This window comes from Lactuca sativa, chromosome 5 (genome assembly GCF_002870075.4).
Source record: "Lactuca sativa cultivar Salinas chromosome 5, Lsat_Salinas_v11, whole genome shotgun sequence".
Taxonomy (NCBI): domain Eukaryota; kingdom Viridiplantae; phylum Streptophyta; class Magnoliopsida; order Asterales; family Asteraceae; genus Lactuca; species Lactuca sativa.
The window spans coordinates 266,710,175-266,725,927 of NC_056627.2; the positions used below are offsets into that span (position 1 = coordinate 266,710,175).

The window sequence follows — 15,753 nt, forward strand, 5'->3', positions numbered from 1 at the left end:
GAATGAGAAACTTCATATTTGGAAATTAGACTAATTCTTTAACAAAGTGTCAAGTGAAGGACTAGGAGATCAAGTACACTAGGTTGTGCGTTGAGCAATTCCACCACAAGAGTGATAAAGATATTCGTCATGATTTACTGAAGTTTAGTAAATATGATTATACTTATAAGATTAAGTATAATTCCGAGTTGATTTAAAGGTTTTAATTAATGGCAGAATGAATAAGAAGAATCAAGAAGGCAGAAAGATAAAAGTTTATCCATTCTAAGAAGAAGGGAGAGTACCTTTTATCGTGTTTTATGACAAGTCTTAATGATTAAGAACCATATCTCAATTGATCCTCTAAGTGAGTCTTAGTACATTTGTATGTCTAAGAATAGGAATTGGGAACTGTGGAAATGGTTAAATCAAGAAGTCAATCATACTTCGTTCCAATATCGAATCTTAGAGTCATACTCCAAGATTACGAATTGAGTGACACGTCTTTATTAATAACACTCAACAAATGTGGAATTGGGAAAAGTTTCCTTATTCTTGTACATTTGAAATTGGTAAGTTGTGATGTCTTGGATAAGACAAAGACCAACTAGGACCAGTTATGTGAAGTGTTAGTCTTGATAAGATTTCGCACTAACTCTTGAATATTTGTTTTGTAAAGGAAAGTTCCTTGATAAGAGAATCATATATGTCAAGAGGTTAGTGGGAGTCTCAATTGTCTTGAAAAATTCAAGAGCTAATCAAGAATAAACCAATAGTTAATCACTAGCACACGACTTGAGGTTGGAACCTATTGTGTTGACATAATTTTGTTTCTGTGCCATTCCAGATTAAGTCAACTATGCAATATGAGTTCTATGAGTTCTCAATTGGATTGCATAAAGGCAAGGCACCCTGATCAATGGAAAGTACATTGATAACGTAACGGTGAGCTGCTTAACATCCTGGAAGCAATGGTGGGCATTCATGCTACCATAAGGCGAGAAATCAAGATTGAACAAGTTCAGTCCATATGAGTTGGTGTTAGATGCATTCTGTGCACCCTTTTTGCACAACTTTTAGCCCTTTTTATTTATGTTTCTAGCATAATTGTTCTTTACTTTTATTGCATTTCATCATATGTAGGTTAACTTCGTGAACAACCTTATTTGCACCATTTTCATGCCCTTTTCAGGTGAACCGGAGGTTGGAGCGCGCTTTGGGAAGTGTCGGGAAGCATTGGCGAAGATTTCGGGATGATCGGGCGAAGAACGAAAAAGTTGGAAAAATCAAGTTTGGAATTGGAGTCAGAGAGGTACACGGGACATGTTGAATTTACACTAAAAAGTAGGCACGGGGCGTGTTTGACCAAAATGGGAGATGTTGACCATGCTGAACATGGGGCGTGTCAGTTTAGTGCAAATCAACACTGGGCGTGTTGCTAAACACGACCCGTGTCAGTTTAGTTCAAATCAACACGGGGCGTGTTGCTGAACACGACCCGTGTCAGTTTAGCCTATTTTAACATGGGCCGTGTTCGACCCAAAAACCAACTTTTGACAGTTTTTCCTATCTTTCATATTACGGGTTAAGAGCCATTTTTACACACATACAACATATCAGAGCACCATTGGAGAGGAGAATTCGAAGGTTTTTGCAAGGGTTTGCCCGTCAATCATTTGGAAACATTAATTCTTGTTTTTGTAAGCTGTAATTACACTTAATTTCATCTTTTAGACTTGTGATCTTGTTCTAGCCATGTGTGGCTAGAACCCTAATTTCTCCAACTCATGTTTTGACTTTCTAGTTGTGAATCTAATCATATGACTTGATGTTTGTTCTTAATTTCTATCTAATGAATTTGATTTTGCTTCAATCGAATGTTTGATTCTAATTGTGATTCTTATTGGCCATTTGAATTAGGGTTAGGTCATTCAAGTTATCTCTTTTACAAAACCCGTAATTGTTTTGTGAAATTGAACAAGTAACAAGCATTAAATTGATCTCTATTGAATGAATTTAGTGTAAATCTTATTCATACACTTTACACTCCCGAGCTTATGAGGAGTATTGGGTGTTGTTGGGAACATTCACATAAAGCTTCATGCAATCTTATAATCTAATTCTAAGAGCTTGTTTAGATTAGGTTAGTAAGGTTAGGGTTAATCAAAGAGCTTGTTTTGGTTAATTAATGTGGTGAATGGGAAGTGTTAGAGCTTGTTAACACTTTCAAGTACCAACTTAGATAGAATTAAACAAATATCATGTTATTTTGGAATTACATTGCTAAGTTGTCATACATGAGGTTGGAGTCCTTACCTTTTCTAGATTTAATTCACCTTTTTAGTTGATTACTTGTGTTTTTTAGTGTTTGTTTTAATTATTTTAGTCTAACCTCCCCTCTTTACTGTTGGTGACCATAGTACCTTGCGCAAAGAGGTATAGACTAATTATCCCGTGTCTCTGTGGATCGACCCTGCTTGCCTTGTACTACCTTTTAGTGCAATATAGTGGGATTGTTTTGGAGTATATCGTACCCCTTTATTTGTTGGGTTTGACACGCCTAACAGTTGGATTTGTCACAAGGTTGAACAAGTTTAGTTCACATGGATTGGAACACATACACTTTAAAATCTAAGTGTCATAAGGTTTCCCTCCTTCATGAAAATGATTGTAAGGAAATGCTTTCACTAAGAGAGATTTTAAGAAGGTTGCAATTGTGAAAATTGTATTCTCAAATTCTATTATGATTACGACATCCCTCTTCATAGTTCGAATTGTGAGATTTGGCAATCAGTTTGAACATTTGGGACTTAGTAACATAAGCTCTAAAGTTTTTTAGACACACATGTGAGCTTTCTAAGACAAAGGTGTATGAGTTTAAGAAGCTTAGATAAAGGCTTATTAAAGCATCAAGTATTTAGAAATATGAACTTAAGGAATTCAATAAGCATTGTTTTCTGAAAGTTCATATGTTTTGTAGATATATGTCAAAGCTAGTGGGAGCATAAGTGTTATGCTTGTATGGTAATAATCATCGTGTTAGTGGGAGCATGATTATTATTTCAAGTATTGCAAGTTAGCAATATTAATTATAGAAAACAAAGATTCACTTGGCAGAGTTGTAGGGGTTGAAAAGTTGTTTTGCTATAATTAAGGGAGAGAATATTATACTTCATTTCAAATCTAAAGGCTTAGATTGTGGAATTTTAATCAAATTTAGTCAAATATATATATATATATGAATGTTGTGTTGGAATGGTTCAACATGAGGAAATTCTATATATGGAAAGGATAATTGCATTCTCTAAATTTGGTTATGATTACGGCATCCCTTTTCAGAATCAAATTTGTGAGAAGATGGCAATTAGAAATATTATAGCAGAAGACTGGTAAAGTATCACGTCCTCATGTGAGACATTATCAATCGTTTTCCATACGCTTCGGGTATAGGATCGATTGCATATGCTATAATGTTTGATCATTCTAAAATTTTCCAAATGCTTAGCGCATTAAGAGGGAAAAAGGACTAGAACGGTTTTGACTAAAATAATTAAACAACTATCAAAGGACGATCTAAGGTTCGCCAAGGATTTTTTGCTTGTGAGTAGTTGGAAGCATAGTCTTGGATGGACCATATCGACATTATTATGAATATATAAGATTCTATTAAGAATGAGTTGTCATATGGCAAATATGGAAATGTTTCCATATTGGGAGTTGGAAATTAAGAATTTATGTCTAGATTAGAAAATTTTATGCAAAAAGGATGTTCAAAGGAATGTACTTTGAGTGAGAGACATCACATCTATAGAATTGTTTTGTAACAAATTCTGATAGAGAACCTTGTATTTTTCATTGGCCAAGTCTTGGTGACTTTTGTGCTATGACTTTTCGAAAGGATTGTTGCATAAAATGTTAGAATCTAACATATTCTAGTAGTGGCAAGAACCTTGTATTCTTACACTAACGATGAGGATTAGGAATTGTGAAATGAGCATCATTGGAAAAGTTTTCAATTGATCTATTTCACAAAGCATGGACCATAGGAAACATAGTGTGCATGCTAGGAGCATGGGACAACTATTGTTGTAATTCAAGTAATAAGTTGATTTTCCGAAACATTAAGCAATGAATAATGAGTAATCAATACGGTGTTTAAATAAAAGTGTTTTATTTATGCACAAAAGTTTTGGGGCCATATAGTATTAACATTATTATTTTGTTTCACTCTGTATGTTTTGACTTCTAGAATAACTAGGTTATTCAAACATCCACAGTCGGTCATACGTTGGGAGTACGTATGAAGGAAGACTGTCATGAAGAGTCTGTAGATTGTCTAAAGTGTTTAGACATAACACAAGTTTGTTGAAGAGTTCATGAGTGCTTTGATAAGATTAAAGTATTGGATTAAACCCATGCTCACCTGAATCACTTCATGGATTTTATCACGAGTGATTGTGAGACGATAATATTGTATATTCTTGAAACCGAGACGTGTGAGTTGTTATTTGTTGGGCGGTTGCACATTGATGATAAGTAAACGCACCAATAATGTAACGATCGTAAAATTTACAACCAATTTAAACTTTTCAAAAACAACCCATATTCATTAAGTTACTACAAAAAGGTTTTCAGTTCAGTTATTATCAGAGTATCCCAGAAACATCAACATAAAACTGAGGAGCGGTACGATCACGCCTTCACCTTGCCACGATCTCCTAAAGTACCTGAAACAATACACTGAAACTGTAAGCCCAAAAGCTTAGTGAGTTACCCCCAAAATACTACATACAGCACATATGCCCTTCCAGGCCATAACAACACATACGCCCTTCCAGGCCATAACAACACATACGCCCTTCCAGGCCATAACTCCATGGGATCTTCCGATCCGAATGTCTCAAGGGATTTCCATCCCATAAATCTGTTGACCTTCCGGTCCATACTCTGTTGACCTTCCGGTCCATACTCTGTTGACCTTCCGGTCCATATCATCTTGACCTTCCGGTCCTTACCATACGTAGCATACATAGCACATACATAATTATCATCTTAACCTTCCGGTCCTTATCATACATAACATACATAGCACATACATATCACATAACCGCATATAACATGATGACCTTCCGGTCCATAACATACTGCTCATATCGTAACATAACACATACAACTCTCATAACATCTATCAACATATATCTCATACTCTTCTTAGCACATAAGACCTTCTATAACATGATGACCTTCCGGTCCATAACATATTGCTCATATCGTAACATAACACATACAACTCTCATAACATCTAATAACATGTATCTCATACTCTTCATAGCACATAAGACCTTCCGGTCACACATATATCATCCTAACTATCAGGAGACCGACCTTAACCAGGTCTCTAACATATACCATCCTAACTACCCGGATGTAAACATAGCAAAGCAATAACATAACAGCAATACCTGGATTTCCATCCGATAGAGGCCCGACCTTGGTGCCGTAGACCATGTTAGTATAGTGAGGATAACTCACTTGCAACTGCCGACTAAAGAATAAGATCACGCTGCTCCGACCACCGACACGAACTCCACCACTAAACATTACCAAATAACCAAAACCAATAAGTACCAAAATACCCCCGGAAGTCAACTGGTCAACCCTTGGTCAAAGTCGAAGTCCTCAGACAAAGTCAACCTTCCTGGTTGACCCTACTCGCCGAGTCAACCCGTCGACTCGTCGAGTTCCTTTACTCATAAACTCCCAATCACGACTCAACTCGCCAAGTCACCCCAAGACTCGCCGAGTCTAAAAATCTTTGAATCTCATCCTGCTCAACTCACTGGGTTGCCCCTCAACTCACCAAGACACGGCTTAACCAGAAAAGGCTAGGGTTCCACGACCAGACTCGTCGAGTCCAAGAACAGACTCGTCGAGTCCAAACGTGACATCTTCATACAGACGATCACAGGCCATTCCATTGCTTCCAATACATAGATCTGGACTCCTAGGGCCAGATTCACACGTAAAGTTTCCAACTTTACGTGCATGCAAGGCTCAACAAGCTCCAACCAAGCTACAATAAGGTTTTGGGACAAAGGCACTCTCAAACAAGCCCAAAGACTGATGCTTTCTGCCCTTATGGCTCCAATACAACCTAGATCTGAAGTTGCAACGTCAGATCCAACCTCTAAACCCGAAATAGATCCAATACCAAGCTAAAGAATCCCCAAAACAACCACCATGGATGTCAATAAGGAAAGAGGTTTAAGGCAGTGGCTTCTTACCCCAAAGATGGGTCTAAACTAATGTAGACTTCAAATCCACAAGCCCTCTTGATGCTATCCTCAATTTCCTCCAACTTCTCTTCACAAATTTCTCCTTCCAAGCTTCAATATCCTCAACAATGGAGCCTCTCACGATTTAGGGTTTCTCTGGAACACTCAGGGAATATAGAGGCTAAAATGAAGGCATATCATTCTTTAAATAGGGTGCAAACCCTAAAAATAGGGTTTCATATTCCAGCATGGACTCGTCGAGTCCAGCCTCCGACTCGACGAGTCCGGTCACTTAACATGTGTCCGGCACACGCTTAGACTCGACGAGTTGCAGCTCCTACTCGTCGAGTTCCTCTTTTCTAAACTTACACTTTACCCCCTGAACTCTTGATTCTGACTTGGGATGTTACAAGTAACTTGGTGTTATAAAATTTATTGTTGAATGTGATTCGATCAGTAGGTGTAAGCGAGCATTTGAGTCGAAGTTTATCCATTCCTTTTACCCAAAGTGAGATAAAAGCGATATATGTGGGCCCCTCAATGATTTTGTGATGACACCCTAAGAGCTTGGCCAAGCCGGGACTAAGTTGATGTGTTTAATTGTAGTCTGTTGTCAGTCGTCATAAATCGGAAGTCGGGAAACATTATAGAGAGAATGATCCAAATTCATGTCTTGTGTCTATACGATATCTTGAGAATGGAGGAATATATGATCCCTTATCTAAAGGGCACGCTATCTGATAAGATCAGAGTTGACAGCAGCTTTTGAAAGCTACGATTGCTGATCAGGTTCTGAAGTTATACAAAATAGTTATTAGACTTATCCAAGTGGGAGACTGTTGGATTAGTGTCTAAGTCCATAACTATTTTGGTATGTACTTGACCTGATTATGAGCATGGTCCTTTTGGGTTTCCTTCACCATAGCAATATGTAGGATGAATTAAGGAGAGAAAGGTTTAATTATGATTTATTAATATATTATGAGAATAATATATTAAAGTATAAATCATATTGTTTAATTAATATTAGTCAAGAATTAATTTTGTGGCTAAAAGAGATTAATTAAACTTAAGGGACTTATTGTGTAATTATAAGATAATTACATAGATGGGCTAATGGACTCCATAGAAGTTAGAGAGGACGAATTCTATGGGGAAACCCATTAGAAATCGTCCAAGGCTTCTAAAGAGGGAGTCCATGGGCTTCTTAGGGCTTAAGTAGTCAGATTAGGGTTTCCTAGCTGTAAACCCTAATAGCCAACATATATAAGGAACCCTTATGGCCCCAAAAACATGGTGAATACTTCCTTTAGGGTTTCTAGCCATTTTTGGAGCCTTCTCTCTCCTCCCTCTTCATCCAAGTTGCTTAGTGGTGTTTGTGACTCCATTAGAGGTGCAACACTTGAGGCACTAGGTTTTCTGAAGCCAAGGATTGATTGTTATTTCTATATAACAATCAAAGGTAAAATCTAAACCCTAATTTCAGTTATAGTTTATTAGATCTAGGGTTTATGGCTTTGGAATATCAATTGCATGTTCATTAGACAAACTAGATCCAAAGCTATTAGGGTTTGCATGTACACCATAGGATTGATGTATTGCTTGAAACCCATCAGTTATTACATTTGGTCCAGGAATAGTTAGGCAAATTAAGGGGGAAAAGCATTTGAGCGTGTTACAATGGTGACCGATGGTGTGTATTGGAGGACGAAGGCTATGTGCTTCTAAAATGGGTAAAGGAGGGTGATTAATGGTGGTATAAGGTGGCTTAGGACATGGATATGGGCATTACTGGGAAACAAGTGGATGACCTCCTAAATGGCACATCTGACAAAAACACCCTAAATATTAGGGATGAACACACCAAAATGCGTTACAGGGACAAAACCGTATAAAATTAACAAAAAAATTAAGGATTTTTATGTCAATAACCCTAATGGAATGAATCATTACATTCCATTGACAAATTCTTTTTGATCGAATGGATGAAATGAATCATTCAAATATATTGTTTATTATTAATAAATAGAAACTAAATAAAGTAAATTTAGATAAATAAAAGATAAGAATGTTATTTTATAAAAATAAATTTAATTATATAAATAGAACTTGTTAAATAATTTACATAAAAAATATTAAATTTCGTTCGAAATACATGTTATATATATTAAAAATAGTTTAAAAAAATAATTGTCAATGATATAAAAAAAATGTTACAAAATAAAAAACTAGATACCATACAATTTTAAGATATAACAAGGAAATACTCTTGTTTATTTTTTTCAAAATAAAAACAATAATTTATTTGATGCTTTGAAAATTTTAAAAAGATTAATATTTATTGAACACTATATGAATAAAAGCAATTTATAATTATAACATATATATCATTCCATTCCGAGAGTAGGAATTATATTTCGTGAGGAATGCTAAATTTCATTCATTTGTGGCAACTAAACATCATTTTTTTATTAATCTATAATAATGATCAAATTTATTTCCTCTTCTATTACAACATACCAAACAATGTCTTATAGTTTTAGATTTTATGTGTCAGATATATTTTTTTTTGGCTGACATGACACACCTAAAATACTGGTAGTGTTATGCATTTAACCTTTCACATAGTCCGTTTGATATCGATGTGACTTCTCAATTAGTACGTTTTACAATTATTTTTCTATGACATCGATATAACAACTTGAGAAATGAAAGGATATTGTGGGGAAGGATTTAAACCCCCAAACCTCTTCTCTACACAAGACATATTTAACATTTTTTTAAGGGTTAATATAATAAAAGACATTATTGTGTTTTTTCCTTTTTCAGATTAAATCTTAACTTCTTTTTTTTTTTTTATGAAAATGACCTTGTATTTTTCTCACTTTGGCAAATTTTGGCACTTTTTCTGAAAAAAAAAACTAGTAAAATGTGAAGGTTCTTTTGGGAAAAATTGAGTTATTTTGGAAAGAATTTAAAAGGTCTTGATTTCCTTCCCAAAAAAATGAGAAGTTGATTGTTTTTTCGAAAAAAAAAAATATAAGCCTTTAATATAAAGTAAAGTTTAAGTTTAACGAGGGAAAAAAGTCTTTTATAGTATTAACATTTTTTCCCAAAATTCTCTTATATAAACTTCTATAAAAATTAAGTTTGTTAAATAATGAATCATTAGATCCAGACAATTTGATACCATAATTAAAAACCTTTGATTCAGTCTAATACCCTCTTATTGATAATATGTTGGGTTTTACTCAACCAAGTTGTGCCTCAAGAAACAACTATCAAACAGTCATATAAAAGGTATAAAATAAGTCTATAATGTTTGTTCGATAACATCGTAACCCACCAATCATGCCAATTGCCAAAACACAAAGCACTAGACTATGGATTTAAATGGTAAAAAAAACGGTGAAGTGCATTTCAAAAAAGTGGTCAAAACGTTGTGTGTTTTCTTGCAAATAAACTTGGCAAAACAGTAAAAGGACATTTTAATCAATTCAACGGAACCCACAAAACAAAATGATTCATCGATAAAACTAAGCAACTAATACCACAACTCAAAGAAATAGAGTGCAATGCCATTAATATGAAGGTTAAACTTAAACACACACAAACACACAGGCTCCATGAAACAACTTGAAACCACATTTACAGTCCAACCATCCACACAGCAGCAAACAAAGTGAGCAAAATACAGTAAAAGTAAAACACGTTTTGTAGGAGTAGTAGTAGTACAAGATGATAGCAACACAAGTCCTTAAAGAATTGAAATTGATTTCTAGCAGTCGCATCCTGATGCCCTCTGTTGATTGCTGCTTCCTACATCAATCGTATCTGGCAAATATCTTCATTCACAAAAACACCACCCAAACTTAGAATACATGATAATATAACCCAAATCAACCCATTTACGTTTAAATGGGTAAAGTAAAAGAGATGGATGATTTAAAAGTGAAAACTTACATTTCTTCCTCTTCTCCACTCTTCAATGCATTCTTAGCAATGACTTGAAAGGCTTCTTCAACATTGATCCCCTCCTTGGCCGATGTCTCAAAATATGGAATGTTTCCTTTTGAGGCACACCAAGCCCGTGCCTTTTTCTCTGAAACCTGCATAACCATTATTTTAAATTTATTATAATAAAAACCCACAAATCAATTTCATAATTTAACTTTTTTTTAAATTTTTATTTCCCATACCACTCTGCTGTTGCCACCATCCACATCAACTTTGTTTCCAAGAACTACAAACGGGAAATTTTCAGGATCCGAAGGGCTCGCCTGCAACCCATTTTATCCAATCAACTATTATTATTATTATTATTATTACTATAATAATCATAATAAAATAATATTCGGTGGATAAAATGTTATCCCAAATCCCATTTTAGCATATACCTGAATAAGGAATTCCTCCCTCCAGTTGTTGAGATCATCAAATGACTTCTGAACATTCACATCATACACAAGAACACAGCAATCTGCACCACGATAAAAAGCAACTCCAAGGCTCTGAAATCTTTCCTGTCCAGCTGTATCCCAGATCTGCAACAATCACTACATATCAAATTACAGATTTGGTCCTCCAACTTGTAGTTTAAGGACATTCTTAGCACCCTTCAGTAAACGAGCATCAGTAACAACTAACCTGTAGAGTGAAGAGCCTATCCTCAAATTCAACTTCTTTTGTCAAGAAATCGGCTCCTATTGTTGCCTTGTATTGATTGCTAAACTTCTTGTTCACATATCTAAAGTTGAACATTAAGGGCAAACAATAATCATCCCCAATAATGGCTTGGGTGATCTTCAATGATATCATATAAGATTGATGTAAATGTAAAGTTACCCAACTATCTCTATAAACAATTAACTGATTATATAATTGTTAGATTCCAATACTTCAAGTTGCAATAATCAAATTTAAAACACATTTCAAAACACCTTCTTGCTTGCCAGTTGCCACATATCACAAGAGCTTCATGTATTTTAAAATTTCAACTTGTGGGAGTTTTATAGACATGAAAAATGTGATTGTGGATCCTATTTGATTGTTACACCTGAAGACTAGGGAAAATGGAGGTGAATGGTGAAAACGAATAAACCCTAACAAATTTAAGTTATACAGGATACTGATTCATCAACGATGTCTTGCCTACCCTGCATCACATAAAGCAACAAATTGGTAAGCAAGTCAGAGAATGAAATCTATGCAAAATTTCCACAGATATACATGAAAGGAGAGGAGTGCATCGACATACGCAATCTGAATACCAATATTTAGGAAGTTGAGAAGTTAGATCAGAAACGAATTGTCAAAAACACAGATTTTATGATACTTTACACTTGGAGATCGCGATTTATATCAAGTTGTTTCTCATATAGTAATCGATAATACATCCACTCATATGAAATTGGATCCGAATACTCCCTAAACCTAAATCGATTATTTCAATTCGAAATTCGAACTTCGTGATTTAGAACTAAACCATACAAAAATTGTTCATCAAAACAGTCAATAACCAATTTGACCAACACAAGGATCAAATCGAACTTTTCCTTTTGACAACATAATAATCGAGATCAGCTTCAAGTAAGAAAGATTTCCAACTCGAATCAAGTACAAAACCCCAAAATAAACCCAGATTTAACAAAAACAACAACTGACCCGCTGTCCCCGAGGATGATGACTTTGAGAAGCGTTCTTCTTCTTGAAGGCATCGTAATTGGATCGACCCGGACGGAGGAAAAGATGTATAAATCGAATTGAAGTGAAACTGATGATTGAAATAAAATCAGAAGCAAATTGTAAGAAGAATCTTGAGCTAATTCTGGTAGTCAAGAACCCAGTTGGCAACGTGAAGGTTCTTGATCTTTTTGGCCGTCTGGACTCTGGTGCACGGATCGATCGATCAACCCAAGTCCTTACTTTCTTTAATTTATGAATTAGTGGACGGACCTTTCTAGTCTTTGGGCTAGAAAATTACCTTTTTAAGTGATAACTTTTAAATCAATTATTACAAATTAAATATACATTCATATATTCAAGTCATTTAATTTTTTGGTCTGGTAATATTATATTTTTATTAATTTTAATTAATGAACATTCATTTGTTATAAATAAGTTTGTTTAAAAACTAAAGACTAAAGTTTACACGATATGTATCGGCGATATTTGTGTCAATTTAATGACGTATTTTGTTGATAAAGGTATTTAGTTCTTTATGAATATTAATAAAAAGACAAACACAAAAATGACAACCTTTATGAAATAACATTCAATCAAATGACCATCTTTATATCATAAAATAGCCTTGAGTAATTGCAAAATACATGAATAGTTGTGGGCAACTTTACTAACAAAAAAAATTTCAAAACTCGGTTTTGAAGTTTTCACCAATTGGAAGTGTTTTTGACATAAAAGCTCTTAATTTTACACAAAAAAACTTATTACGCCCAAAGTTGATTTTTTTTTTTTTTGCCACAAATGTCTCAAATACTAAAAACTTTGTTTGATTTTGCCTTTTACAATAATTTCACCTTATATGGTCGGTAGCCCACCTGGTCTTCTTCTTAATACAAAGCAGTCACCATCATATGTGTGTAGCCGGCCACCACTACCATTAGCAGCGGTCTTTGACAGTGTCTTCGACAGTCACTATCTTCAACACCCTCTTTGCGTTCACCACCCTCCCCTCAAATGAAACCCTAGCCACTTTTATCGGAAAAAGAAATCCATCGAAAGAATAACTTTGGTATATGCTTGTGTTTCTTTTTCCCTCACGCATGTATATAACAAACTAGTGGAATGCACCCCCTTCTCGTCTTGTTTGTTTCACACCCTTCATCTTCTCATTCTGATTCGAATCACCCCACACTCTCTTTGATTCAGATTAAATGGTTTGTGGCGATGACTGTAAGTGTTTGTGTGCGTGAACATGGCAGGAAGAAAACGATGGTAGTTGGAATGTCGATTATTGAAGGTTATGGTTGTGGGTGAACAGTGGTTGTAATGAAGGTTAAGGTTGGTGTCAAGGTGTTTGTGTGGTGGCTTCTGGTATTGAGTTGTGGTTTTTAAGAGGATGTTGGAGGGTAACGGATGTAGGGATGTTAGTGGTGTTTTCTGGGTGGTAAAGGTAAGGTTATAATGGTAGGGTTGTGGGGGTGAAGAAGATGATGATTGATTACAGAGGTGATGAAGGGTTTATGTGATGGAGGGGTAAGGGTGGCATTGGGTGGTGGTGGATGATGGTCAGTGGTGGTGGTGGATGATGGACAATGGAGGTGGCGGTGGTGGTTTGTGTGTGGCGGGTGGTGGTGGAAAATTGTGGTGGTGGAGATGATATGTAAATATGAGGGTTCTATGACAATGGTGCTAGCCCCAGAAGGTAAAATTTTGCTAAGGGGCAAAAGTGAACAAACTTTTCGGTATGTTAGGGCATTAACGAACCAAAAAATGGACTTATGGCATAACTGAACATTTTGTGTAAGATTTGGGGCTTTCATGTCAAAAAAACCATTGGGATATACATTTTCAAAATATCTTACTTATATTTTGACATTTAGAGGGAAAAAGATTTGCGCAACCTTAGCTGCAATATTTTAATTGCGTGGTATGGTATTTTTCTTTTAGGCAAATGTCATAAAAACCTTTAAATTTTCAGAATTATACTGGTTTTGCTTAAAGTTGAATTTGATCTTTGTTTTTACCCTTATATTTTTCGAAAAATGTTCGCTTGTATCATTTTACCGATGAAAAAAGAATTTTCAGGTTACCATTATATTAACTTCACAAAAAAAACCCTTAAGTTTTACAAGTTTTTTTTTTTACATTTTAATCTTATGTTTATAATCTTTTTATGCTTTTACCATAAGTATTTATTTTCATATTATACATATTCATTCAAAAAAATCGTATTTATATACAAAAAAATAATTAAATATTGTATTAACGTTCTTTTTTAATGTTATTTCTTTATATATATATATATATATATATATATATATATATATATATATATATATATATATATATATATATGTGTGTGTGTGTGTGTGTTTGCATGGTTATACCATTTAAAACGTAAAAAAAATATTTTTAGAATTATGAATACCTATTTGGTAGATAGTTTTCGGAAGTATAAATAAATATTTTTACATTTTTAGAAATATCAATATGTATATATACTTCTAAATATATACTTATAGTTTTAAATAAAATATAAAAATACATATTTACACTTCTAAAAATATATGTATACACTTATAAAAACATAAAATAAATATGTGTACTTCTAAAATACATATTAATATTTCTAAAATTTGTATTTGTACATCTAAAAACATAAAAAAGTGTGTGGGGGGTGTATGTGTGTGTGTGTGTGTGTATATATATATATATATATATATATATATATATATATATATATATATATATATATATATATATATATATATATATATATATATATATATATAAAGTAGGATCATGTAGAAACTTTAAAATTGGTAGAAACCGTGGGGACTAATCTTGCCCTTTAATCTGCAAAATTGGATGGCTATGGTTAATCATTTATTTTCTTTTTTCTTTTAATTTCGAAATGACAGATTTTGTAATTAATTCGAAATATTTGAAATTTTCTGGAAAAGGGTTAAAGGCTACGGGTTTAAAGGATCAAAGGAGCAAAATTGGAAGATGATTTAGATCACTTGGGCGCACTTATACGTGCATAAACGCTCTTTCACGACCCATGATGGGTTTGATACAAAATATAAGCTAGTTTTTCATAAAATCCGATAATGGAAGTCTTTAAAAATAACAAGTTTATTTTTACTTTATAACAAAACCAAACCATCAATGATCCATATATAGAGGTTAGAATAAAATAAAAACTACCAAAGAGTTTTTAGAATGACAATCTTTGAAACCTTTGAAGTCTTAGAACCCACTTGGTTTGGGGGTGTTGATGAAGATAGCAAAAATTCAAGAATATGATTTATCTATGTGTATTAACCATCAAGAGTAAGGCACTTAGAATGCTAGTTCCTTCTTGTATAAAGTATTTCTTAAGTCTTTAAGTGCTTAACTCAAATAGGCACTAAAAGATAAGAACTTTAAGCCACCAAAGACTTGAATGATCTTCAAAAGAAAGCAAGAGAAGTAACTCTGTGCTACTTACGATTTTGGTGAGAAGTAATAAGAAGAAGATAGTGTTTCCACTAGCCAAAGATACAAGCCTCATGCATCTCTTGTATAGTCTCGTGCAAAGTAAGGTCAAACCTATATAATACTCTAAAATATTATAAAGCATAAAGGTGAAGGGGACAAAGCATGAAGACAAGAGCATGGTTACAAAAGCATGGTCATAAAAAGCGTGGAAGCAACCACCACACGTATGATAAATTTTCGGTCATACCTTATAAAATAAGAAAGATTCTTCAATTTTTATAAACTCAAAGTTTATAAAATATAAACTTTGTCTTTAGGTAAAAGATAAAAGAAT

At 34.2% G+C, this 15,753-nt stretch overlaps 1 protein-coding gene across 1 annotated transcript; it reads right to left on the reverse strand.

Moving 5' to 3' along the window:
* Positions 1–9,811: 9,811 nt before the first annotated feature.
* Positions 9,812–12,188, reverse strand: LOC111918478 (ras-related protein Rab7). Its single transcript, XM_023914139.3, has 7 exons — positions 11,919–12,188; positions 11,384–11,410; positions 10,902–11,001; positions 10,652–10,798; positions 10,454–10,534; positions 10,218–10,363; positions 9,812–10,099 (listed from the first exon to the last, which is right to left on the reverse strand). The coding sequence occupies exons 1-7, from the start codon at positions 11,969–11,971 to the stop codon at positions 10,033–10,035; spliced, it is 621 nt and encodes a 206-aa protein (XP_023769907.1). The 5' UTR covers positions 11,972–12,188; the 3' UTR covers positions 9,812–10,032.
* Between the last annotated feature and the right edge of the window lie 3,565 nt (positions 12,189–15,753).

What these genes read in the sequence shown, in the direction of transcription:
- LOC111918478 (XM_023914139.3), bottom strand. Translation starts at nt 11,971, where the DNA reads ATGCCTTCAAGAAGAAGAACGCTTCTCAAAGTCATCATCCTCGGGGAC. An exon ending in ATAGGCTCTTCACTCTACAG is followed by an intron (nt 10,799 to 10,901) that starts GTTAGTTGTTAC and finishes TGATTGTTGCAG; the next exon opens with ATCTGGGATACAGCTGGACA. An exon ending in GGGAGGAATTCCTTATTCAG is followed by an intron (nt 10,535 to 10,651) that starts GTATATGCTAAA and finishes AATGGGTTGCAG; the next exon opens with GCGAGCCCTTCGGATCCTGA.